Here is a 27,653-nt window from a genome sequence, read left to right as displayed (position 1 = left end):
TTGCCAGGCAAAGGAGGCTGCAGCAACCCAAAGCCTTCAAGATTGCAAGCCCTCCCAAAGGTCAGGGCTGGAGTGTTTTAAGATTTCATTTATTTGACAGAGAACACAAGCAAGGGGAGCGGCAGGCTCCCTGTGGAGGGACCAGAGAGCCCAAAGGAGTTCGGGGTTCAATCCTGGGTCCTGAGGTCAGACCTGAGCAGAAGGCAGCCGCTTAACCAGTTGAGTCACCCAGGCTCCCTTGGATATTTTACAGGGAAATCAGGATCTAGCTGGTTTTGACAGGAATTGTGTATGTGCTGTCAGCCTCATTTGTCATGTCTTTGGGGGTGGTATTTTATAATTTTTGTTCAACTTTGTGCTTTAAAGCCATCTCATAATGAATTACTGCAGATTTAGTGGCTTAAAACAACAAAATTCTCCTTTGGTTCTGGAGGTCGGAAGTCTGAAATGAGCTTTAACAAGGTGTGATGTATTGATTTATAATTAATATATATTTAGTCTTCAGCCCAGTTCCTGGCACAGAGCTCCTAAAACCCTTGGAGTTTCTAAGGGAAGACAGCAATAAAGGTGTCTTCTGTTATGTTGATGAGTAACTTTTGGATAGCACCTAAGGATTGGGGCTGGTTGCTAGAAGAACCAGAACCCAAGGTATAATTAGAGGGTTGGAATTTTCATTCCCACCTTCTGACCTCCACTGAGGGAAGAGAAACTGGAGATTGAGTTCAATCACTAACGGCTGATGATTTAATCAGTTGTGCCTATGTAATGAAGCCTCCATAAAACGCTCTAGAAAAATGCTCTAGAAAGACAGAGGTCGGAGAATTTCCAGGTTGGTGAGCATGTAGAGATTTGGGGAGATTTGTGGCTCCCTCAAAGAAGGTATGGGATCTCCATCCCCTTTCCTGCATACCTTGCCTTAATGCATGACTTCCATCTGACTATTCTTGAGTTACATCCCTTTATAACATAAACTGGTGGTCTAGTAAGTAGAATGTTTCTCTGGGTTCTGTGAGCTGCTCTAATAAATTAATCAAACCCAAGGAGGGGCGCATTGGAACCTCTAATTTAGAAGCCTGGACTCCGAGTGGGGGCAGTCGTGTGGACCAGCCCTTAACCTGTGGGATCCGAGGCTAGCTCCGGTTAGATAATGTCAGATTGATCTGAGTTGTAGGACACAGCTGCCACTGGAGAATTGCTTCGTGGTGTGGGAAAACCCACACACGTTGAGCTGAGGTGCAGAACACTACAAGGCCAAGTCCAGGTATCATGGTGCTGCACCCTTCCAGAGGTTCTGGAGCAGGATGTGCCTCCTCCTTCCAGAGGCTGCCTGCATTCCCTAGCACAAGGTCTTGGTCCTTCCGCCTCCCTTACCAGGACTCTTGAGGACATTGGGCCACCGGATAATCTCCCATCTGAAGATCCTTAATTTAATCATGTCTGCAAACTCCCCTTTGCCAGAGGACGTAACATATCCAGAGGTTCTGGGGATTATTAAGGGGTGGACATCTTTGGCAGGGAGGGTTACTTAAATATCATTAATATTTTTACCAAGACTAGCTCGCTTAACTCATTTCACTCTCATTAAATCTCACGAAGTAGATACCATTTTATTCCCCGTTGGAACATGAGGCACAGACTTTCCCAAAGTCGCGTAGCCAGAAAAGTGGCCCCTGGAGCTCATGCTCTTACCCGCTGAGCTCTGTAAGGTGGCACGTGGTGAGCACTACATTAATGTTACCTATTACTGTTATTTCTACCAAGATTAATATAAAAATCTTGATCACACATGGCTCTTGTGAGAATCAAATAAGTTAACACGTGAGAAGCGCCACACAACGCCGGTCGTACTGCGGGTCTCCAAACGTCATTTAGGTCTTTCCAGTCCTGCCAATCCACCTTTCTCGTTATCACGAAGAGGGTTTGGGCTCATTACGCCCTCCCCAAGATGGCGCCCTCCCCGCCCCCAATCCATACCACTCAAGATGGCGCCCATTGCGCTGAAAGCCACTTCCGCCCTTCTCAAGATGGCGCCAACACCAAGTCCTTGTTAACCTTCCTCTCTATTCAGGACGGTCTTAACACTGGGCTTTCTTTGACTCTCTCAAAATGGTGGCAGGCGCACGACGCACGACATCCGGACCTTTCCAAGATGGCGCCAGAGTCGTAAACTCTCGTCGCTGTTCTAACAGGCACTTCCGGTGGTGCCGATCTCGGGCATTTGAGGCCCGCGGGAGGCCGTTCCGGGTCGCGCTTTCGCTCCGACGCTCGGGCGCCAGGATGGACCGGAGGAAAAAGCCCTTGGATGTTACGGCCTCCTCGGTGAGTGCGGGTACACTAGTGCCGCGGGGCTCCGAGTTCTCCTCCCCTGCACTAGACCAGCATCTCGACCTTGTTTCTTCCGTGCGGAGACCCAACCCGGCCTTCCCTCAGACAGCTCGGACCCGGCTGTTCCCGGCTGGGGCCCCGGGCCCGCTTCCTTACCTACAGGCCCTGTGTCTGGCCTCTCGCTCGGACGTGCACTTGGACCACGAGGCCCTCTTTAGATCCAGCCCTGAACGGGTGTTTCCCCCCTTAAGAATGTCGCGGCCTCCCCTGTGCGACAGCCGTGCCCGGCGTCCGGGCCAGCCCGGTCTCCCCCGCTTGCTGCGCAGACCCGGCGCGCGTCCTCGCTTCCTTTCCGGGCTGGGGACCAGCAGGGCCCTCCCCGGGATCCGAGGGCGCCCGGCGTCCCGGCCGGGAGTTAACAGTTGGTACCGCACCCGCGGGTTACGGCGCCTGCGGTTGGCAGGTCTAGCCGGGGGTGAGCCGTGTCATGAGACTAGCTGCTCGTAGGAAGATCCTGGGCGCTACTCAGCGAGTCGTCTCAGCTCGTTAAAGAGCAGGTGCTATTAATAGCCCTGGTCTGAGGTTCTTTTTTTTTTTAAGGTTTTATAATTCATGAGACACACACATGCAGAGGGAGACCCAGGCTCCGTGCAGGGAGCCCGATGTGGGACTCGACCCTGGAATCACGACCTGAGCCCAAGGCCGACCCTCAACCACTGAGCCACCCAGGCGCCCCAGATCCCTGTTTTATAGCTGATAAATCCGAGGCCCAGTAAGGGAGCGTGGCTTTCCCCAGCTTGACATACAGAATTCTTAGTGTTAGAACTGTTGCACTCGAGGCTCTTTGTCTCCAAACCATTGCCTTTTCTGTTACATTGGAGCAAATTGCCTAATCTTTGATTTGATCTTCAATTTGCTGTAAAGTATCAGGATGCAAAGAGAGTGCAAAGGAAAACTACGTGTTCCAATATTTGAGTCCCGATATTCCTCGTCTAATATTGAAAATCAGTACTGCTTTTTATGGTTGAGTATAAGAAACCAAAAAGCTATAAATATAAAAGTTATTCTGTCCTCACAGGTTAAAATTAGTAATGACCATAGTGGAAATGCCATGTGGAAATGGGCAGTTTTCAGAGCATCTTCCTTTTATTTTTTTTAAAGATTTTATTTATTTATTCATGAGAGACAGAGAGAGAGGCAGAGGCACAGGCAGAGAGGGAGAAGCAGGCTCCATGCAGGGAGCCGGATGTGGGACTCGATCCCGGGACCCCGGATCACACCCTGGGCCAGAGGCAGGCACTCAACTGCTGAGCCATCCAGGGATCCCAGCATTTTCATTTTAAAATTCAAAAATAGTCGTAGAAGAGGAAAATGTGTGGCTAGAAAATTGTTGTGGTTTAGAAGGCTTAGAAGGGGGACTAAAGTTTTTGTGTTTAGAAATTTAAAATATTAAATATTAGGTCCTGGGATGAAACTGTCCTTATTAAATCCCTACAACAGCTGCTTTTAGATTGATGTCTTCCAAAATAGAAATCATTGAACTCAGTCATTTTGATTTCCCTTAAAACTCAGTCTGTGATGCTGTGCTTTGTAAGTATCTAATTTATAGGGAGCTGGATCTGGACTTTTTATTTTATCTTTCTCTGCAGAGTAGACAGTGCTGATTGGTACAAGTGAGAGGTAGTTCACCCCAACTTCCCTGTTCGCTTTGCCCTGGCCTTTGCTGTTCTTGAACTGTATGATTTAGCTAAACTTCCAATTTCTAGAACATGTATAAACTTGGAGTTCTTCTCATTCACTCAGACCATGTTATTTCTAGCTGTTGAAATCTTGTCTTTTTTTTTACTAAGTAGTCTCTACACCCAACATGGGGTTCAAACTCACGACCCTCAAATCATCAAGAGTCTTCTGAGCCACCCAGGAGCCTCTTTTGCACCTTTTAAGGCTCAGCTCAAAGTTGTCTCTGATCATTCTGGACAGAAGGAAATGCTCCTGTAGCTGAACTTTTATGATGCTTTCTTCCACCCTCACCCCTGTTTTAAAGGTTTTATTTTTAAGTAATTTCTACACACAATGTGGGGCTGGAACTCACAACCCCAAATCAAGTCTCATGCTGCACTGACTGAGCCAGTCAGGTGCCCCAATTTTCTTCTGCTCTTAAAGTCTTTATTACATTTTACTGGTATTATAAGTTACCTTTTTTTTATTAGATTGTAACTGAGGCAAGAGTGTATCTATTTCATGTTTGTATCCTGTTCTTCAGCGCTCAGTTACTGGGCAAAGATATTTTTCTGCAGAAATAATAAATTTTGAAGATTAAGAGAGGTTACAGTATGAAAAAGCCAAGTACGGTGTCAGGCAGAGAGAAGGGGTTTGTTCAGTGTTGTAATTTCAATCTGAATCCAACAGATGCAGACTTCATTTACTTTGCCAATCACTTTCCCCTTAGTCCAGTGTTGAAGATTAGAAATACATTACCAGCAGAGCTGGAATGCAGTAGGACTTGGTTTTACTTTGTACTGGATTCTACAGACATTTAATTTTCTACCTATTTTTGTCCATTAATGGGAACTTTAAATCTTGCTTTGAGAATTACAATAACTTGGAAATCTAGTCACTTGTTAGAATTAATTACATGTCTTTGCTTATTTGTTTTGTTCTAGTTGGTAGACCTTAAAGCTGAACTCTTCCGAAAACAAGAAGAATTCAAACAAGAAAAGCTTCTGAAAGACTCTGGAGTTTTGGGAAAACCAAAAACAACTATTAAGGTAAAAATAAGATACAGTTTTCTCCATCAATTCCAAATATGGGGGAATTGTACCCTACTTAGCTTTTTTGAAAGTGTCCTGGCCTCTGCTACATATAAAATTTAGGGGAAAATCCCTGTCTTGTAGGTGAACATCTGCATAAAGTGTTTTATATTAGAATAGAAATTAGAGCATTTAAAAGCATATTTTAATTTTTTTTTTAAGATTTTATTATTTATTCATTCATGAGAGACACACAGAGAGAGGCAGAGACAGAGGGAGAAGGGAACCCGATGTGGGACTTGGTCCTAGGACCCCAGGATCACGACCTGAGCAGATGCTGAACCACTGAGCTGCCCAGGTACCCCTAAAAGCACATTTTAATACAATTACTCAGCACTTCTTTTTGGAAAGTGCATGTTTTAGTTGATGGTTTGTGTACATTCTTGTGGAAGATCAGCTGTATATTATTAATCCAAACAGATAAGCAATTAGATGATACAGTAGTATAGTAGAAAATATCAGGATCTTTAAGAGCTGTGAATGGTGTGCTAATTTTATAGGTAATGGTGTTTATCACTTCTATTATAACATTTCTTGAATTAGTTGTAATCATTCAGGGGATAAAAGATATGTAACTGTACAGTTATGTAAAGGAATTCTTTTTTTTTTTTTTTTTTTTTTAAGATTTTATTTATTCATGAGAGACAGAGAAACAGGCAGAGACATAGGCAGAGGGAGAAGCAGGCTCCATGCAGGAAGCCTGATGTGGTACTTGATCCTGGGACTACAGGATTACGCCCTGGGCTGAAGGCAGGCACTCAGCCACTGAACCACCCTGTTAATTCCCTGTTAATTCTTTATATAATTTAGGGATTTTTTTTCCCTTTAGCTCCAGCTTCTTATACAGTCTATTTGCATGACGTAGGTTGGCTGTTGGATCTAGTTTTCTCCATTGATTCATAAGATCTAATCTGCTTTTTTTCTTCTGAAAGGATTTTATTGCAATCACTTGGTATTTCTGTTTTGTCTTTTGAAATAAATACGCTGCAGAAACCAAGCATCTGGAGCAAACAGAATGCAGGAGTTTCAAATCGAGCTGAGAAGGATGCAGAACAGAAGATTGAGGAACAAAAGACTTTAGACAAAGCAAGGTAATGTTAAGCTCTACTCACTGTAGTTGCTTCTGAGGCTATCCAGGCAAAGATAGTTCTCTTTTTATGCTTCTGGATTTACAGTTTTAATTTTGTCATCTTTGGGATCCCTGGGTGGCGCAGCGGTTTGGTGCCTGCCTTTGGCCCAGGGCGCGATCCTGAGACCCGGGATCGAATCCCACGTCGGGCTCCCGGTGCATGGAGCCTGCTTCTCCCTCTGCCTGTGTCTCTGCCTCTCTCTCTCTCTCTGTGTGACTATCATAAATAAATTAAAAAAAAAAAAATTTTTGTCATCTTTTCAAATACTCTACAAACATAAAATAGACTCTAAAAATAATATAATTTGTAGATGTATTTATAGTCTTATAAGAAGGGAAGACATAATCTCAGTCTGAAAGATGGAACAGTCCCACTTTGAGCCTTTGTTAGGCACTAAAATTATCAACAAGTGTTTCAGAAGTGTCCCGTGGTGGTGTGGCTCTGGGCTACTAGGTAGTATGACAGTAGCATTTAGAAACTAAATTTCTCCCTAGCGTTTTATTTTGAAAAACTTGAAAACTACAGAATAATTGAAAGAAGAGTACAATGAATCTTCTAATACTCTTTACCTAAGCTCATGAATTAATGATTTTCCACATTTACTTTTTCTTTTTTTCTTTCTCTCTTCTCTTTGTATGTATGTAGAGAAATTTTGTTAAACATCATGCCTCAAAATGTTTCACTATGTATCTCCTAAGAACAAGGACATTCTCCTACATAACCGTATTCTGCCATACCCAAGAAATTTAACACTAATAAAATAGTGTTAAATAGTTTATTATATGGTCTATAGGCAGAGTTCACCAATTATTCTGGTACATTTGAGTCCTTTATAGTTTTTTTTTTTAATTCAATCTAGAATTAAAAGATTGCATGTTGCATTTAGTTTTCATATTTTTCTTTCCTTTTTTAACAGGGAGAAATTTTGTTTATAGCATGACTTTTTTTTTTTTAAGCTTATTTATTTATTTATTTTTGTAGTTCTCTCTATACCCGCTGTGGGCCTCGAACTCACAACCTCGACATCTAGAGTTGTATACTCCTCTGACTGAGCCAGCCAGGCACGCCAGATGGCATATTTCTTTAGCCTCCTTTAATCTAGAATAATTCTCATGCCTTTTTGTTGTCTGTTATACCATATCTGTTCTTGAAGAGCTTAGGCCTGTTGATCTGCAGTGTCCCACAATCTGATTAGAGTCATATTAGCTGCTTTTGGTTAAGAATATGATGTAGGTGATGTGTTGTTCCTGTTAGATGACAGCAAGAGGTTCACAGTGTCGGTTTGAATTGTTATTTGTGATGAAGCGTGATCACTCGATTAAGATAGGCCTGCTAGGTTTTTCCACTGTAAAGATGCTCTTCCTCATTTGTAATTAATGATAATCTAAGGAGGGAAACTCTGAGACTATGCATATCTTGTTCACTAATATCTTTCCACATACTTACTACGTTGGTGGTTTCAAAGTGACTATTTTTCTAATTATTTTCTAAACTATCCATCTTAATTTTTTCATTCTATTTATTAAGTGGCATTCTTCCATAAAGAGGAACTCTCCCTATTTGCAGTATCACCCTCGACTGAGAGAGAATCCCAAGTTTTAGTATCTGTCATGACTCATTGCTTTTGGATCTTTGTGTAATAAAAACTCTGCAGTTGCAGACAGTGGTCATTAAGGTTTCTCAGCTCTTTCTGGGTCTGAAAAAAAAAAGGCAGAATATTAGTGCATTTGGGGGATTGTTTTTCTTGGCATTTGACCTGTTCCCAGCAGACACACATTATGTTATTTACAATAATGTAATAAATATATATCAGTATAATATATAATAAACATATTTAGCATACAAAATATGTTAATTTTTGAGACATCTCTCTCACCTCCTGGACATATTATCAGAATTCCAATTTGTTGAAGGGTACTGTAATTTTTTATTTTTTATAAATGTATAAATTCGGCATAACAGTTTTCCTGGGTACTTTGCTGTGGTTTTTTTCTATCCAGTAATTTGTTACATAATACTTGGGCTTCACTGTGCTTGTGAGGAGTCTAGTCTTTCCTTGGTCTGTGTCTCCCCAGAGCTCAAAACAAGCAGGGGCAGTCCCATGAGGATGTATGGCCTTGGGCAAGTTACTTCTCCATTGAGACTTTGCTTATCTATGAAGTGAGGTGGTTCATACTCAGCTCATGGAGCTTTTCAGAAGATTAAAGGAGATACATAGTGTCTGGCACCTAGTGGTTCCAGATAAGTGTCCCATACTCTTGCCCTCAGCATTCTTTCTTATTCGATTGAAGTAATTCTTCTCGGAAGTCTCTAACGACTTCCTCATCTGCTAAATCCAGTGGCCATTTCTCTGACATCTTCCTGATCTCCATTACCGGTTTGCAGACTCTTCTGCTCTCTTCTTTCTGTTCCTGCATCCAGACTCTGTACCCTTTTCTCACCTGTTCTTATACCTGTCTTTCTCTGTCCTTACTTTGTGCCCCTCTCCCCTTTGCTCAGCATCCTCTGCTGCTCTGGTCTCTACTTGAACATACCAAGTTAATTCCTGCCTCCTCTTTTTTCTGCCTCACTTGCTTTCTTCCCACGATCCTCTCATAGTTGGCTTTTTGCTCTATAAGCCTTAGCTCAAATGTCACCTTCGAAGAGGTTTCTGCAGGCTACTTTTTCTAGCTTAGTGTCCTCTTGGTTACTCTGTCCTGATGCCTGCTTTTTGTGTGTTTTTTTTTTTAATTTTTTTAAAGTTGTATTTTCATTAACACAGCAAGATTCTATAATGACACAGGTTATTACATTAAGCCCCCTCTGAAATAGAGCAAATTAACCTTTTGGAAGTGGAAGGGCCTCCAGGGATGACAGCTGCTTTTTTTTTTTTTTTTTTTTTTTTTAATTTTTATTTATTTATGATAGTCACAGAGAGAGAGAGAGAGAGAGAGAGAGAGAGAGAGGTAGAGACACAGGCAGAGGGAGAAGCAGGCTCCATGCACCGGGAGCCCGACGTGGGATTCGATCCCGGGTCTCCAGGATCGCGCCCTGGGCCAAAGGCAGGCGCCAAACCGCTGCGCCACCCAGGGATCCCGACAGCTGCTTTTATTTCCTTTCCTTCACAGCACTTGTCTAAAATCCTCATTCTCACTGATTTATTATCCATCCTTCTCCCTTTCTATAACAAAAACTCTGTGAACCTGGGGACTTTGTCTTATTGACTGCTGAGCCCTCAGCACCTGAAACATGCTTGGTGCAGAGGAGGTGTGGAAGCAGTACTTGTTGAATGAATGTGTAAAACGGGAGAGGAATCTTTCTGACCTAGACAATAAGCAGATGACATAACCGATGGCATGCTTTCGTTTGTGATCTAGTTACTTTCTGTGACCACCCTAGGAAGCAGTGCTGTTTTTTTCATCTATTACAAATTTTGAAATTGGGAGATACAAGAGAGGTGAAGTAATCTGTTCCAGAACACACAGCCATATGACCAAGGGACTTTATTGTCCAAGGACACCATTAGATATGAAATTTTCCATTATGATTAAGTGTGATTCTTCACAAGCAAAAGCTCAGATGACCCCTTTGGGACTTTTCTTTACCATCATTAAGTATTTCTAGAATAAAGAATTACCAGCTGTCTTACTTGGTCTGTGCCCACTAAAAAATAAATGTCACCAGAATTAATGTGAGCAGAGAGGCTACTTTATGGAAATACCAGGGTTGATGTTTGTTTTTTGTTAGTTTGTGTCATGAATAAATTATTCATGTTCTGTATAAAACAGACATATATATTTTTTAATTTTTATTTATTTATGATAGTCACAGAGAGAGAGAGAGAGAGAGAGAGAGAGAGGCAGAGACATAGGCAGAGGGAGAAGCAGGCTCCATGCACCGGGAGCCCGATGTGGGATTCGATCCCGGGTCTCCAGGATCGCGCCCTGGGCCAAAGGCAGGAGCCAAACTGCTGCGCCACCCAGGGATCCCAAAACAGACATATTTTTAACAGACTTCTAAGAAGTTGGTCTTTAGCCTCCTTAGAGAAGCCTAATAAGTCATGGATGACCAGGGACCCTTGTCTGAAAACAGTAATGCAGAGTTACATTGAATTTGGTGATCCATTTGGAAGGTTGTATACAGAAAATGTTTTTGTTTAGGCACCTCTCTTTCTCTCTCTCTTTTTAAACTTAGGTTGCACTTGGCATTTGCATTCAAAATCTTACTTCATTATTTTCAGATACTGATTGAGTGAGAACTTGTGCCAGGTATCATTTTAGGCACTGGGATACAGTCATCAATAAGAGAAACATGGGCCTGTTTTTTTTTTTTCTAAATTTTAAAAATTTTATTTAAATTCGATTTTCCAGAATATAGTATAACACCCAGTGTTCATCTTATCGTGTGACATGAGCCTGTTCCTATGGAACTTATATTTAGTCAGCAAAGTGGGCATCACTAGGTCTGAGGATCCCCTCAGAGTGGGGTGGTCAGCTCCAGTTACAGCCACCTCCTCATCAGACTAGGCCTATTGTGCAGGTTGCAGCAGTCAGGCAGCCTTAGTAGCTAATGTTAGACCATTTCTAATGCTGTCTGTTTTTCTCCTAGGGAGAAATTGGAAGAAAAAGCCAAATTATATGAAAAAATGACTAAAGGAGACTTTATAGGTAAATATAATAATTTATTTATACTTTTCTATTTTCTCAAATTCCTACAGCCCTGTAGTATTTTGTTATTTGTTAGAATAACTAAGAATGGGGGAGGAAATTTAAGGATTAATATGGGTTACTTTCTGTGCTGGCACAGAGACAAGAAAATCCACAATAATTGTTGATTGCTCAGTGTGTGCCAGGCCACATGTTAGGTGCTATGAGGGAACAAACAAGAACAGTATAAGCCAGAGTCTCTGCCTCTGCCCTCAAAGGAATTGTCATCAATGGAGAACAATGGCATAGAACAACGCAAAGGTAGGAAATGAGATCTTAAATAGACTACCATTATAAACCATTATGGCTATGTGGAAAAGAAGACGGGGGAGTTATGGGTATATCAAGGGGTATATCAAGTTATGTTTCCTTTTCCCTATTTTATATTTTTTTGTGTGTGATGTGCCTATAATGCTTCTAGAATAATAAAAAGATCCCCCTTTCCTCACACTCTCCAGAAAAAATCCAGCCTACAATTAGATGACATTAGAAGAGATTTTACAAGGCAGTGCATAATTCATCGCCAAAAGGCATGTGGGGAAGTCTTTAGGGAGAAGGTAGGCTCTGATAGGGTCTTAAAGGCTTTGGATAGCTGGAGAAAGGGATTCTGCAGGGAGAGTGTGGTGGGAGCAGATCGGCAGAGGAAGTAGAGGGCCAGTGTTGGCAGGACAGACTACGTGGCTAGGGGAGGGGACAGTGGGACAGTAGAAGAGAGGCAGGGCTGGAACCCTGGTCATTAGCTCCCCAGACAGTCCCAACTCCCTCTTCCTGGGTAGCAGAAGCATGTTTCCTGCATGGCAGGGAGCCCAGTGTAGGAGAGTCAGTCACTCTGAAAGCTGGGGGACATGGGGAGTGGTCATGTCTTCTTCCTGAAGAAGCAGCAGGGTGTCTGTTAACCAGAAGGCCTCACTATTATGTGGTTTCATAACTTTGCTCTGGGAAATACATCTCTTTTCCATGTGAGTTATTTTGTGGCTTTAAAAAAATTAAAGCCTTCTACTTTATTCAAACTTGACTCTATTGTTCACCTAGAAATCAGGTCCAAAGGCCTGTGGCTTTGGGGATTTGGTTCTATCCAGAATGGCAGGCCTACCTCCTGATAGGATAGACCTGCGGGTTTGGGCAATTTGAGTTTTGAAGCCTCAGTTATTCTCCACTCTGTGCTGGGGTTTACCACCAGTACCCGGTGATGTGGAGCCTAGTATCTACTCCATACAGATTACTGCTGTTCTCAGAGAAAAACTGAAGTGACTATAAAACCCAGCGTAGTGAAACTTCATGTAAATGTAATTGTAAGTAGGTCAACTATCCTGGGTTAAATTAAAATTGTGGATGGTTACTTAACCTTCAGTGTATTATTTATTTGTTTAAAGATTTTATTTATTAGAGTGAGTGCGCAAGCATGGGGAAGGGCAGAGGGAGAGGGAGAAGCAGGCTTCCCACTGAGCAGGGAGCCCAATGCAGGGCTTGTTCCCAGAAGCCTGGGATCATGAATCAAGCCAAAGGCAGATACTTGACCAGCTGAGCTACCCAGGCATCCCTCTCCTCAGTGTATGTTTTAGCCCAAGCAGATCACAAGCCACATGTCTCTGTATGCCCCGCAGATCCCTGGCACCATGCCTTGCCTGAAAGTGGTGTTCATTGGTTTGAAAAGAATTAGGATGACTTCTTTTACCCTATATTATGATCCTTAAACATCATACTACAACAGTAGTCCCTTGATTAAGGAGGTATATATAGCAATAAAGGTTTATTGCTCTAGTCTGGCAACATGAGCAATGCAATTCTCCTTCTGCATTATGTCATTGGTTGTGTGAGTCTCTTGAAATCAAATGGTTTTATCTTAAAATTGCATTCTGACACTATATTGCTCACTCATTATATTGACGAGGCAATAGAAAACTTTAAGCTCTTTTAAGACTTTTTTGTGTGGTCATGTGTTTCTGATGGTCTATTTGCAGCTTCCGTGTCAGGTCCCGTGGTGGCTCTGTTTTTGAATTGTTCAGGGGATGCTGGGGGTGGTGGATGCATCGACTAGTGAACCATCCAGGGACAGTGTAGCTGCCCAGCAGTGAATGTGACTGCTTCATATCAATTCCATATGTCGTTTACCTCTTTGAAAATAATGTGAAAAATCTGAAAATTGATTTTTCTGTCTTAGATGAAGAAGTGGAAGATATGTACCTTGTGGATTTCACACAGAAGATCATAGACAAACATAAAGAAATGGAGGTGTTTGGTGCCAATAGAGATTCTGGAAAGGCAGGAGAAAGAGACGATGATGAAGAAAATCTTTCTGAAAAAGATATACCTCCTCCCCAGGACCCCAGTGAAGAATGGTTGGTAGTAATGATACAATTTGGTCATGTGAACATTCTAAGATTTGCATTTACTTTTTTTTTTTTTTTAAGTAATCTCTACGCCCAACACGGGCTTGAACTCATGACCCCAAGATCAAGAGTCCCTTGCTCTATTGACTGAGCCAGCCAGGAGCCCTGACTTGTGTTTACTTTCCAAAAGTATATCAAACCATTTCTCCTTATTCTTCCTCAGTTTTCTTTCTTTTAATATTGGATTTACAGATACAGAAACAGTAACTCCAAAGAAGAAATAGTTATAAGACTGAGCCAAATGCAGAAGGCATTAATACACTTGCTTTGTTGGTGTGGAAGAGTTGTTTAGACAGAAGCATGTTCCTTTGTTACCCAGGCTGCTGCCTATGTCATTATTCAGGCATTGTGGAGAGTCACTGTCTAGCTGGTGGTAATGTTCATTTCCCAGAGAAGAGGCAGACAGAGCTGGTCCAGGAAACCTTACTTTGGCTGGGACATTTTCTGGCAGCGTGATACAGGCATTGTGGATCTTGGACCTGCATAGCCCTGGATCCATCTTTCACTGGCAGTATGACCTTGATCAAGTTCCATCCTTGCTAAGGGTCAGTTTCCTCACCTGTAAAACAGATAATGAAGTCTGGTTTCCCTGTTTGCCTTAAACTCCCTTTAGCAAATAAGAGTATTCTAAGTTACCCAAGAAACTGCTGTCTGTGGAGTATAAGCAGATATTTGGTAAACTTTTATTGAAATTGTCCCAAATTTTATCTACGTAGAGGTGAATGATGGGGAAGCCAAACTTGTCTTTTCCTTATGAGACCAATAAATACATCAATAAGTATAAAGAGAACAGAATGGAAATTCCTTTCTAATGATTTTCTGTACTTAACACTTGTCTTCAGACTGGGAATAACCCTACCTGCCCACCCTCTGCTTATGCAGAGCCCACCCATCTTCCCTTCCAGGCTCAGATATCCTCATTATTGGGGTCTTTGTTAGGAACTGCTGAGGGTGGTTTGTAGCACTTTTGTCAGCTATTGGCCCTGTTGGCAGGAGTCACTTATGAATGTAAGAGGAGCAGTGCCAGCTACGAGCATCACAGGGACCGCACATCTTCATACTACTTAGGGTGCCCACAGTGGTCCAGAAATAACATTCACATTGGGATAGAACAGCTGTTTTCTTATCTGCTTTCTAAAAATAAATATTTTGGCAAGATTTTCTGGCTGCATACTTGCTACAAGCAACCCAAAGAGAAGCACATACAATGCAGTCTCTTCCATTGATGCTTTTCCTCATCATTTCTAGTGTGAGTGATTTCTCCCTCATCTGGACTCTAGTAGCACTTAGATACACTTCCAGCTCCTTTAGGTCTTACCTTTTCCTTATTGTTGACACACAACTGGCCTCGTTACCAGAAAAAAGATTTGAGAAAAACTTTAGGTACTTTCTATATCCTCCCTGCTGTTGTCAGGAAATGTTTCATGGACACGTGGTTTAGCTTGGAGCTCTTTGAAGATGGCATGACTCTGAGCCCCCCTTTATTACTTACACCTCAAGTAATTGTTTCCTTGGAGCTTGCTCAGTGATTGCTGATTACATAGAGCACTTGCTGACTACTGTCTTGCCGCTTCTGTTTTGATGGGATCTGTACATTTTAGAGACCTTCTTCAGAAACAGAATAGCCTATGATTGCTTTTCATAGCAGAAATCTCATCTTGAAAGCTTTAATGTCTTTTTTTTTTTTTCTTACTAATGCCTGTATGATTACAAGCAATTTGTCAGTGATTTGAAGAGTTTGGAGGGCAATTGAAGGTGTCACATGCCACCATATGGTGAAGGAAGACGCACTGCAAGCAGTTCTAACACTTTTTTTGTTTTTAAATTAAGCTCCAGAACCGTAACTACTTGTAAAATCCTTTTAGTAGTTAAGTTCCAGGTGGTGGAAAGTCTTTCCACAAAAATACTGTAAATAATTACTCAGACCATCTGGCTAGTTGATTTTCTTTTTCTATTCATTAGAAAAAGGGTGGGGGGAGGGGAGGAAGAAAGAAACTGCTTTCTGCATTTGGAGGTTTTATTTCTTATGGTAAGCAGCATTAGGACTATAGTAATAGATTCTCAAATATTTAGCTTTCAAATCGTGGGCTAACAATTGGAATCAGCATGTGTAAGAGGAAAGAAACTGCTAACAAAAGCAAAGCACGCGCACACACACACACACACACACACACACACACGTGAGACTCTGACCTTGAGTTGCACTAGCAGTACTGACCCCTTTCTGTGTTTTTAGCACCCTGATAAAGGCTGGGACATTCCTTACCCATAATTAAGCAATAAAATAATCTGTTGCATCATAGTGCAATTGAAATGTTTTCTGCGAGAATCTGTGCATATTTCCTGTTGTGGAAGTTGGATTCTTTCATTTTGCCTTGCTGTCTGCCTGGTTCCCCTGGCTGTCTAGTTTGGGTAAAGTTGAAGAGAGAGGAACTAAGTAAAAGGTAATAGACTTGTCCACTCCCAAGATGCTTTTGCAGTACAAAATGTGTGTTGCATGGCTTCCTCTTAATTAATGTGTCCTCAAAATATGTTCTAGTTGGAAAGGACTACCAATTAGAAGAAATAAAGGAAAGAATAAGAAGTTAGATTTGGGAAGACTGAGAAGATGAACAAGTTGAGAATGGTACAGAGCAAAGTTATTCTGATGCTGACAAAATATGTGGAATTGTCTAAACTAGGTTGGAGTTTAAGTTCTGAGATGTTGCAGCAAGGGTCTGGATGGGGTATTGTTTTTGAAAGCAGAGACAAACATGATCAGTCATTTTTTGCAGTGTCTGAACCTAAGATTGGAAAAAGGGCACAATGAGCTGATTGTCAGCTTTAAACTTTAAAAAGCATGTTTTGTTTTAAGATTTTATTTATTCATGAGAGACGCAGAGGGAGAAGAGAAGCAGGCTCCACGCAGGAGCCCTATGTGGGACTCGATCCCGGGACCCCAGGACCATACCCTGGGCCAAAGGCAGGCACCAAACCACTGAGCCACCCAGGGATCCCTAAAAAGCATGTTCTTATTGGTGGTAATGGTCTCTCAGGTTGAGAGTTTTTCTTGGTAGTGAGTCTTATATTAATTTTTTTACTGTGCGCCAATTCCCTAACTTAGAGAACCATATGTCATGTACAAAGACTTCTTCACATGTTTCCATTTTTATTTCAGGGTGGATTATGTGGATTCCTTAGGGCGATCTCGGCGCTGTATGAAAAAGGATTTGCCAGATTTGCTGGAGATGGACAAAAATCTTCAAGGGAGGCTGTAAGTGTGTGATATGTAAAGGTTTGACCAGGTCTGAAATGCAGACATGGGGATTGTTTTGCGATTGAGGCTGCTTTTAGTTCATTATCTTCGATGATATGGTAAGGAGGTTTTTTCTTAACATATAAAAATATTTGCTGAAGTACTACTCTTTTATGGCTAACATACACACATAATCCACACTCAGGGAACAGCCTAAAGAGTTGATCATCCATACTGTGTAGCTACTAAAAAGGATGAATTGAAGCTACATCTGAATACTTGGAAGAGTGTCTGATATCACAGTAAAAAATATAGAAGGAGCCCATCCAGCAAACAAACGTCTGTGGAGAAGATATTTAGGAATATATACTTGATTATCCCACAGCAGGTGGGAGCAGAGAGGTGGTTAGTTTATTAACTTTTTCTTTATACATTTTTGTATTTTGAAGTAAGGGCCTTATAGCTAGATTTGTTTCTACAGGGCCTAAGACACTTCTAAAAGATAACTTGCTCACATGCTCCAGGGAATAAAATTCCCTTTACTGAGGGCAGTTTTTATGAGGAAAATGTTGGGAGAAGATCCACCTTGTCCAGGTCCTTCAGGTTCAGATAGGCCTGGGCTCAACCCAAAGAAGGAAGTGTAGAAGCCCTGAGCCATTTGACAGAGGACAGATGGCACTGCCCAGACTGCAGCATTATGCAGCTTCCTTGGCCCTATACAGGTGACCATGCAAAGGAGGCTCTGGTTCCTCCTCCCGTTTAGCTCAGAACCAGGGTTGGAAGGAAAGTGATTTGTCTCAAGTGCCTAGGCAAGATTTTGTTGTGCTAATGTAACAAGTTGGCTGCTTGATTAAAGAAAGGTGGAAACCATTTATATAGTTTCCCAGTGGTATTGTTAGAAACCTCTGTAAGGAACTGTCTTCTTTATCAACTAGAATTGCTTGTCCATGATCCAGTTACTGAACTGAAGCATTGCTATCTTATGGTTCTTATCTAAAGAGAGTTGTGCTCTGTTCCCCTACTAGTTTTGTTAGTCCTGCTAATGAGAAAACCTTATTATCTGAAGATATGAGAAAAGAACTTCAGCGCCAGCAGTGGGAGGAAGAAGAAAGAGAGGCCTTGAAAAGGCCAATGGGGCCCATACATTATGAAGACATTCGTGAAAATGGTATGATCATCCTGCAGGCTTTAAAATTTTTTTTATATATCTTGAACTAATGGCAAGCATAAAGGGAAAAATTCATAAAACAGCAGCTCTTATGTAGAAATAAAAGATGCTAAAAAAAAAAAAAAAGAAATAAAAGATGCTGATTTTGAAATTGAAAATATCCCCGTTGTTCACTTCATAGCCTAAAAATTACTCATATTGGGGATATCTGTCTAACAAAGGATGTATTAATCACAAAGAAGGGATTTTTTTTTTTTTTGGTTTAGCTGCCTTTTTTTTGTTTGTTTTTAAACTTGTGCCAAATATCACTCTATTTCCTTTTGTTTTGGCAGGAAGTTAGCCTGAGTCTAATTTATTAATCAGGGAACTCTAATCTTTTGAATAATTTTGACTTCTTTCAGAGGCCCGGCAACTTGGTGTTGGATATTTTGCCTTTGCCCGAGATAAGGAGTTGAGAAACAAGCAGATGAAAACGTTGGAGATGCTGCGTGAACAGGTACAAATTAAATTCAGAATTGATGTTAAGTATTTGAGAAAAAAAAATATTTGAGCAGTTATTTTTTTGTTGGACCATACTACAAAAACAATCTATTTTTTAATTAATTAATTTTTAAAGATCTTATTTGAACGAGAGAGAGAGAGAGAAAACAAGTGGGGAAGGGGCAGAGAGAGAGGAAGAAGCAGACTCCCTGCTAAGCAGGGAGCCTGATGCAGGGCTCAATCCCAGGACCCGGAGATCATGATCTGAACCAAAGGCAGATGCTTAACTGACTGAGCCACCAGACATCCTATAATCTGGTTTTTAAATTAATACTCAGAATGGCTTTTTTAAAAAGTAATGTTATATTTATTAATAGTTAATATTCAGAGCAGTGATGGACAAAAGTGTGTCAAATAAACTTTAAATTTTATTAAAGATTGATATTTCTGATATTTAATAAATACTGATAGCGCCATAAACCAGATATTTTATTATTTCTTTTTAATTGAAGTGTAATTGACACATAACATTATATTAGTTTCAGGTGTACAACAAATTATTCAATATTTGTGTATATTGGGAAATGATCACATTAAGTTTAGTTAATATCCATCATCACATAGTTACAGATTTTTTTTTTCTTATGATGAGAACACTTAAGGTCCACTTTTGGCAGATTTCAAATATGCATTATAGTATTAACTGCGTTTGCCATGCTCTACATTACATCTCCATGACTTGTTTATTTTGTAGCTGCAAGTTTAAATACCTTTTGATTCCCTACGCTCATTTTGCCCACCCCCCACCCTCACTTCTGTCAACCACCAATCTGTTCTCTTTATCTATAAGCTGGTATTTTGGGATTTATTTTGAGGGTAGAGTTTAGATTCCACATATAAGTAAGATTATACAGTATGATGATAAGTTCTGTCTGACTTAGCAAAATGCTCGTAAGATCCATCATGTGGTTCAAATGGCAAAATTTCCTTCTTTTTTATAGCTGAGTAATTAATGCCCTATCCTACATATACATAAACACACATACCTACACTCCTTTATTTATCCACTGATGGACATTTAGGTTGTTCCATATCTTGGCTATTGTACATAATTCTACAGTGAACATGGAGCAGATATCTTTTTGAGTTAGCGTTTTCATTTTCTTCAGATAAATACACAGAAGTGGAATTACTAGATCATATGGTAGTTCTGTTTTTCACTTTTTTGAGGACTTTCCGTTACTGGTTTCCATTGTGGCTGCACCAGTTTGCATTCCCACCGATAGTGCACAAGGGTTCCCTTTTTTCTACATCCTTGTCAGTATTTGTTGTTTTCTGTCTGATAATTGTCATTCTAACAGGTGTGAGGTGATATCTCACTGTGGTTTTGATTTGCATTCCCTTGATGATTAATGATGTTCAGCATCTATGTGTCTGTTGGCCATCTGTATGTATGTATTCCTTAGGAAAATGTCTGTTTAGGTCCTCTGCGGGGTTTTTGTTTTTGTTTTTGTTTTTTTCATCTGCCTGTTTTTTCATTGGATTGATTGTTTTTGTAGGTTTTGTCTTTTTTTTTTTTTTAATTGCATTGTGTGAATTCTCTGTATATTTGGGTATTGACCCTTATCAGATATATGATTTGCAGATATTTTCTCCCATTCAGTATGTTGTCTTTTCATTTTGTTAATGGTTTCCTTTGCTGTGCAGAAGCTTTTGAGTTCAGTGTAATCCCACATGTTAATTTTTACTTTTGTTGCCTTTGCTTTTGGTGTTAAATCCAAAATATCATAGCCAAGACTGATATTAAGGAGCTTAACTGCCTATATTTTCTTCAAAAAAGTTTTATAGTTTCAAGTCTTATGTTCAAGTCTTTAGTCCATTTTGAGTTAATTTTTGTGTATGGTATAAGCTAGCGGTCAAGTTTCATTCTTTTGCATGTGGCTGTTTTGTTTTCCCAACACTACTTATTAAAGAAATTGTCCTTTTCCCACTATATATTATTGGCTTTTTCTGTCATAAATTATTTCTGGGCTTTTTTTGTTCCACTGATCTCTGTGTTTGTTTATATGCCAATATCATACTGTTTAATTATTATAGCTTTATAATATAGTTCAAAATCAGGGAGCCTGATGCTTCCAATTTTGTTCGTCTTTCTCAAGGAGGCTTTAGCTCTTCATGGTCTTTTGTGGTTCCACATAAATTTTAGGGTTGCTTGTTCCTACTATTGTAAAACATTTGTTTCAATTTTGTTAGAGATTACATTGAATCTTTAGATTACTTTGGGTAATATGGACACCTTATCAATAGTAATTCTCCCACTCTATAAGCATGCTATATTTTTCCATTTCTTTGTGTCTTCAGTGTCTTTCATCATTGCCTTATAGTTTCCCTTGGTTAAATTTATCCCTAAGCATTTTATTTTTGATGTAATCAGAATGTTTTCTTAATTTCCCTTTCTGATAGTTTGTTATTAGCCTATAGAACCGCAACAGATTTGTGATGTTGATTTTGTACCCTGCAATTTCCCTGAAGTCATTTATTCTAGTAGTTTTTGGGTGGCGGCCTTAGGGTTTTCTTTTTTTTTTTTTTGCCTTAGGGTTTTCTATATGTAATATCATGTCTTCTGCAAATAGTGACAGTTTTATCACTATTATTTATCAGTATCAATGCCATTATACTTTCATGAAGGTAATTGCTATTCTATTTTGGTGTTTCAGACTTTAAAATTATAGCTGCTCAGAAGTAACTTATGTAACTTTGATGTTTTAAATATGGTACTTTTGGAGTGGCCTGGGAAAGAAAATAGAGAGTTATTTAAGGGATTTATTTAAGAGATTAAGGAGGAGAACAGAATTGGTTGGTTTCCTTGAATGTGAAACATTCCAGGATGCTCTGTGAACAGTCGCTAAACTTAGAAAACACTCCAGAGGGCTTGTATAAGAAGACCTCATAAGTCTGTGTTTTGGAGACCTCAATGCTAGCTGGCTAGAGGTGGCTTGAAAGTCAATTAGTCTGTTTTTAAAATAAATTATTTCATCCCTTTAAACAGAACTATTGTGAATTTGGCTTACAGTAAATAATGTTCTAATTTTCTGTTACATACAGACAACAGATCAGAGAACAAAACGAGAGAACATAAAGGAAAAGCGAAAGGCTATGTTAGAAGCAAGACTTGCTAAACTCCGACAAAAAAAGATGAAAAAGTCAAAAGAAGATGGAGCAGAGGAAGAAAATAAAGGTATATTGTGGCTCATGTGTCTGACCTTCAAAAGGAAAAATTTTAGTTCCATTGATGTCCCAACGAATAGGACTGGCAATATGGAAATGAGCCATTTAGTTTTATTCTCTAAGCAAGCAGGGTACCCTCAAAGGTACTGCCAGGAACAGTTTTTTATAATAAAAGTGATAAAGAGTGACACTCCAAGGAATTTTTTTTATATAGACAAAAATATTAACAGGATGTTGTGTTACTTCATAGAATGGTGTGGTTTAGTAACTGAGACTTAGAGAAGAGATGTTTTAAGATAAAGTTTAGTTGTGCATACATGTTTTGGACCAATTTTCTTTTGCTATGGATGTATGTTTTTTGGTTATTATATATTAACTTATTTTAAAGAATAAATATATTCACAAAGTCAAAAGAAAGAATTTATGAGTCTAGACGGCTTATGAGAGGTCACAACATGTGGAAACACTGTTAGATATTGTCCCCCTACAGGCTTCCTGCATGCCGTATGAGTTACCCTAGTCTGGGCTTAGCTGTCCCGACCGAGACCCCTGCATGGACTGGCTCAAACAAGATGGAAGTCTGTTTTAATGTTTTAGAGCTAGTGTTTTTCCAGGCACATGGTAGCTCTGCCCCAGATGGTCACCCAGTCCCAGCTTCCTCCTTTCTTCCTGCTTCTGCCATTCCCAGAGTGTTGTTCTCCCTGCAGGGCAGACAATTACTCCCCAGCACCTGTTTGTGGTCCTGTCCCAGGGAAGGGGAAAGAGGGGAGAGGAACCAGCTACATAGCAATCTGAAGTGGAAGGCACACACAACCCACATTTACATCCCACTGGCCTGAATGCAGCTGCAGGGGGCTGCAGAATGGCTTGTCCTGTGTGAGGTGGCCACACCCCCAGCTGAAACTGGGGGCATTCTGTTTCCAAAAGGAGAAGGGGGTATGGGTGTCGGGGGCGTATGCCAGCATCTCCAGCCCTCACAGAAACCTGTGCCAAGCCCCTTCTGATTCTGAACACAGCTTCGTTTAGCTCTGAAAGGAGACCAGAAACATTGAAGAGCTGAGAAATCACCTCTGCTGTTTTGTATAATGCTAGGTCCCTGAAACATGTTAAGCGTTGCATACCGTTTGTTTCTGCTCTACTCCTGAACATTTGTCATTTTCACAACATGTGAAGTGCCACCACAGCTGTTTTTAAAAAACCCATTTTCTTTAAAAATCTGGCCAAAGGTGAATAGCTTACAGCCTGTTGCCATGCTTCAGCTCTTTATCACCCTAGGTCCCCTTGCTTTATCTGAGACTCTTACTTTAATTGAGTAGGGATTTCTGGTCCTTCAGCCAGTGGTCTGGGGAAGTGAGGTGGCATAGTGGGAAACAGACTTTGAAATCCATCCAACCTGGGTTTGATCCTGGCTCTTGTCAGTTTCTACCTGTGTAACATTTCTGAGCTTAATTTTCCTCATTTATAAAATGGGAATTCTAGTACTGACTTTGTTAGGGTTATGACAAGAATTATACACTGTTGTATACTTAGTCCACTGCCTGGCCATGGTAGGTGCTCATTTAATACTGGTTATTACTTGTACTCTCAAGATTAACGTGTTCTATTTAATTTTTATTTTTAAACTAGCTTTAAGCTTTATTATAATGATGTCTTATTCACTTGCAAAAAATAGATGTTATTGGATCTTTGCCACCAGAACCAGAGGCTGTGCCAGCTCCACGTACTGCTGCCCAGAGTAGCAAAGTAGAAGTCATTGTTCAGGAGAGGAAGGATACCAGGCCCGGAGTGCCCCATGTCCGAGAGTGGGACAGAGGAAAAGGTAAGGGGGGTGAGCTCCAAGGTATAAACGCTTTCCAGTGATGGGCCTTACACAGGAGATTTTTCTAGTTCATCTCAGAATATCATTTTCATGAGTCTTAGTGGCCCCTTGAGGTTTAAGGACTGCTCCAGATCTTCCAGCTGGGTTCTTCGTAGTCCCCAGACACTAGCTGTTTGTAAACAGGAGCACTAGAAAGTGTGATTATGAAAGACCAAGATCAAAATACATCATTTCAAAAGAACAATTTTTTTTAGAAGCACCAAGGGAAGTTATTTAAAATTCGTGCTGCCCTCATGTGGCTTTACAGCTTTGGAATGCCCTTTATCAGGAGCCACTTCTAAAAATCTTAGAAGGTTTGGTGTTTTAAAGTCTTTAGCAGTCTCTTTTGCATTCAGTTGAGGATAGTCTGTGTGCCGCCTTATTAACGTGGATTTGCATGTGGTTGTGTTGGGTCACGCAAAATTTTCTGTAAATACACTGTTGTGCCCACAGCAGCTTCTTGTTAGAGTAGGTTGTGATTTATATCTCTTCAAGTGAGATCATTAGAATAGTACATTAGCTCATGCTATTGCTGTTAGAGCTGATAAGATCCAACACAGGTAAAGATAGGCAGAAAGGCGAGTGCCTTAGGTTAGTGCTGCTGTTAGAAGGAGAGATGAAACACCAAATGGAAAGAAAAAAGAAATACCAAATGAGATTTCGACAGGTACTTTTTTGTGTCTTCTAAAACTCAATAAAGGCCAAAATCTGTGTCTTGTGAAGTACCTGCATCATGTCAAGCAAATGATTTGAGGGATTGATATTTCTTTTTTTTTTTTTTAATATTTATTTATTCATGAGAAACACAGAGAGAGAGAGAGGCAGAGACACAGGCAGAGGGAGAAGCAGGCTCCATGCAAGGAGCCCAATGTGGGACTCAGTCCTCAGTCTTCAGGATCACACCCTGGGCTGCAGGCGGCACTAAACCGCTGCGCCGCTGGGGCTGCCCTCTCTATCTTTCAAAAACAATTTTAGTGCCTTTTTGGCAATACTTCCAGAACCTACCAGCCTTCTCCACAGAGCCTTCCTTGAATTTTTCCCCATCTGGAAGTAGACACTCCCTTTTCTTACCCTGCTTCCTTATATTTTTGTAGGCATTATGTAGAGCTTGTATTATGGTATTGCTATCCTTATTCTCCAGAGAACGGGAGTTGGCTTTTAAGAAATGTATATAAGGGATCCCTGGGTGGTGCGGCGGTTTGGCGCCTGCCTTTGGCCCAGGGCGCGATCCTGGAGACCCGGGATCGAATCCCACATCAGGCTCCCGGTGCATGGAGCCTGCTTCTCCCTCCGCCTGTGTCTCTGCCTCTCTCTATCTCTCTGTGACTATCATAAATAAATAAAAATAAAAAAATTTAAAAAAAAAGGAAAAAAAAAGAAATGTATATAATAATTGAAAAACAATAACAGTAAAAATTCAGCTGGTTCAGTAATCAGTTCTGATAATATTCTTTCTTATTTTTATTAGATTTTTCCTTTGGGTTCTGGTCAAAGAGGCAGTCAGATCTCCGGGCCGAGAGAGATCCTGAGTTTGCCCCACCATCAGATTACTTTGTGGGTCAAAAGAGAACTGGTTCCCTTGGTAGCCAGCCATGGAGCAGACCTGCACCAGCACAGAGTGAGCCAGGACAGTGCTCTGGCCAGAACCATGGCCCCAGCTCTTCGCAGACACCTTCAACTCCTGCCCCCAGCAGCTCACCACAAGCCCCTACGGTTACTTTTGAAACTCTGGATGATATGATATCATATTATAAACAAGTGACATGAACTTCAAAAGCATTCTGACTTGGGTCTACACTGTTGATGGTGCCTTCCCCTTCCACATTGAGGAAAATACAACTTTAGAGACTGAATTATACCTTTCTCCTCCTGTTCTTTCCCTAGAAGATACAGACTTCAGGTTGGATTTGTCATCAAGGAAGAAAGTGAATGGTACCGTGGGAATTCTGTAGCCACTTGGCTGTTCATTTCTTTCTAATTGATAGGAAGACCTGTCTGGATTTATGTGTGAGCTGTCATATATGACCCTGAGGAGCTTGTAACTGTGTTTTGCACCCACTCCCTTGGGTTCCTTAAAGGTTCCTTTCCTTTCCTTTTGCAAATACTAACATGCAGCTCTCTTTGTTCTAAGGATTCAGTTTCCATATAAGTTGATGGAGTATCTGTCAGGAAGCATGTATGCCTGTCAGAATGGCAAATGAGGGGACACTATGTGGACCAGGGTGATCTAGTCTCTAAGAGGACCCTGAAGCTGGTAGACTATTAAGCAATAATACTTAAAATGATGAGAAAGATAAGGGAGGAGAACTTCATAATCCAGAAAGGTAGAAGATGAAGTGACTTCTCTTGTCATCCCATCTTAAATGGTGATTGCCACCACGCATGCTTAGTGGGCATTCACTAAGTGTGTGGACTGCTCAGGGCCCATGTGGAGGCTGTCGGGCCTAGTCAGAGAGGGAGACATGCCTTAGTTGAAGGGTTAGTTTTTCGGCTGGGCCTGCCTCTCTGCTGCACCCACTGTAGGCCCTCATTACTCTCAGGAGCCATGTCTCCTCAGAAGTCTAATTGAAATAGACCTGGGCTGGAGTAAGGCAGGGAGATCCCTTCATCTTTACTAACAAATGAGTTAGTGAGCAGAGCTCCAGAAGCATTTCCTGTGCCTGAAAACATCCCATCATCTGCTTGCTGCACCTATGATTTCACAGGTCCAGATAAACAGGGGGAATTGGCCCATAGGGTTCCTATGGATGCCTCCCAGGCCAGTGAATCCTGTAGAAACATGCTAGAGCAGATCTTCCAAGTTCCAGAAGGAGCCTGCCCTCCTGTGGGCTCTGATCCACACGGTCTCAGTGGTACTGATGGGGGTGCCCATTACAGATTGCAAACTGGAGCCTAGAGAGGGTCAGTGACTTGTCCAAGATCATGTGGCATCCAAGCAGCAGTCTGGGAATTAAATGTAGTTTCTTTAGGCTCATGTTTGCTCCAAATTTGATTTTTCCAGTGTCCTCTGCTCTCAGTCTTGTCATTCCAGTATCAAGTAGTACTGGATGAAAATCCCAAATTCTTGCATACTTAATCTCTTAACTCCATGTCAAAGGCAAAGTTGCCCGTCTTAAGGGTCATTCTGTCAGCCTGATCAGGCAAATACCTCTCTTTAAAAATATAATCAACTGACTCAGCCACCTTTTTTGCAGAAATTTAGGATAAGTTGATAATAAAATTTGTATGGAACTGAAGATACCCAGGATATTCAAAACAGTCTTGAAAAGGAACAGAGTTGGAGGACTCCTTCCTGATTTCAAGACTTACTACAAAGCTATAGGCATCAAAGCAGTGTTGTACAGACATAGGATAAGCACCTAGATCCATGGACTAACCTTGAGAGTCCAAAAAGAAATCCATATTTCTGTGGTCAGTGGATATTTGACATTGGTGCCAAGGCCATCCAATAGGGAAAGAATAATTTCTTCAACAGATCATTTGGGGACAGCTGACTATCCACATGCAAAAGAATGAATTTGGACCCATAACTCGGGCCATAAACAAAGCCAACTCAATGTCAAAATGGATCGAAGACCTAAACATAGGAACTAAAGCTACAAAACCAACTGAAACAGTTGTAGAATAAAGGTAAAGGAGACAGAAAAAAAAATTGGAATACTAGAAAGAAAAAATAGGATTATTAGTTATACCAGAATCATAAGAAAAAGATGGAAGAGAAGGAAGAAAACTGACAAATGAGAAAGATGGAAAGAAGGTATGTTTATGAGGTAGGGCAGAAGGACTTGAGAGTCTGTGGAGAAGGGATGGGAAGGCTAGTCTAAGGCAGCAGTAAGCCCAGGCCTGTAGGACCCAGTGGTCACTGGTTATGAGAGGGACCCCCAAATAACCTTTTGTTGTGGGCCAGGGTGGCCCAATTTAGGATGACGAAACAGTCTGCATATCTGCTCATGGTCACTGTCAAGTCTTAGTAAGTCAGATTTTCTCTGGGATTTCAAGACTGTATAAACATTTCTCGTCCTCTCTTAGCATACAGGTAGTCCAGTGTTTTGTGAGCCCAGTTACATCCTCTTGCCTTTCAGACCTAGAGTTCAAGTGTTAATTCCGGTTTCACCATTTCTCACGGGCCTGTTTCGTATGTGTGTAACCAGCAGATGGCGTGAACATTCTCAAGACTTTTGAAACAGCACTATCCCATTGAAATATGACATAAGCCCTCATTTTCGGTTTTCTGGGAACCATATTAAAAGAGTGAAATTAACGTTATTGTATACTTTATTTCATCCAGTGTATCCAAAATATTTCAACATTTAATTGCATTAAAAATATCAAGATATTTTTGTA

At 40.9% G+C, this 27,653-nt stretch overlaps 1 protein-coding gene across 2 annotated transcripts; it reads left to right on the top strand.

Moving 5' to 3' along the window:
• Positions 1-27,653, top strand: CCDC174 (coiled-coil domain containing 174). 2 transcript variants are annotated; one of them, XM_041763932.1, is made up of 11 exons: positions 1-2,319; positions 4,989-5,093; positions 6,126-6,226; positions 10,853-10,911; positions 13,112-13,289; positions 16,498-16,593; positions 17,601-17,743; positions 18,145-18,239; positions 21,329-21,461; positions 23,148-23,270; positions 24,778-27,653. In XM_041763932.1, the coding sequence occupies exons 1-11, from the start codon at positions 2,107-2,109 to the stop codon at positions 25,074-25,076; spliced, it is 1,545 nt and encodes a 514-aa protein (XP_041619866.1). In that variant the 5' UTR covers positions 1-2,106; the 3' UTR covers positions 25,077-27,653. The 2 variants fall into 2 exon arrangements, with proteins under 2 accessions (XP_041619866.1, XP_041619865.1); XM_041763931.1 differs by having other exon boundaries at positions 2-2,319; positions 23,124-23,270.

The sequence above is a fragment of the Vulpes lagopus genome, chromosome 7 (assembly GCF_018345385.1).
Source record: "Vulpes lagopus strain Blue_001 chromosome 7, ASM1834538v1, whole genome shotgun sequence".
In the NCBI taxonomy this organism is placed as follows: Eukaryota; Metazoa; Chordata; class Mammalia; order Carnivora; family Canidae; genus Vulpes; species Vulpes lagopus.
Note: the sequence above shows the minus strand (reverse complement) of the source record. Positions and strands in the feature narration are given on the sequence as shown.

Excerpts from the sequence above, each read along its gene's own strand:
- CCDC174 (XM_041763931.1), top strand. The coding sequence starts at position 2,107 with ATGGTGGCAGGCGCACGACGCACGACATCCGGACCTTTCCAAGATGGC. Across the intron at positions 17,744-18,144 it reads TGAAGACATTCGTGAAAATG|AGGCCCGGCAACTTGGTGTT; the intron begins GTATGATCATCC and ends GACTTCTTTCAG. Across the intron at positions 23,271-24,777 it reads AGAGTGGGACAGAGGAAAAG|ATTTTTCCTTTGGGTTCTGG; the intron begins GTAAGGGGGGTG and ends TATTTTTATTAG.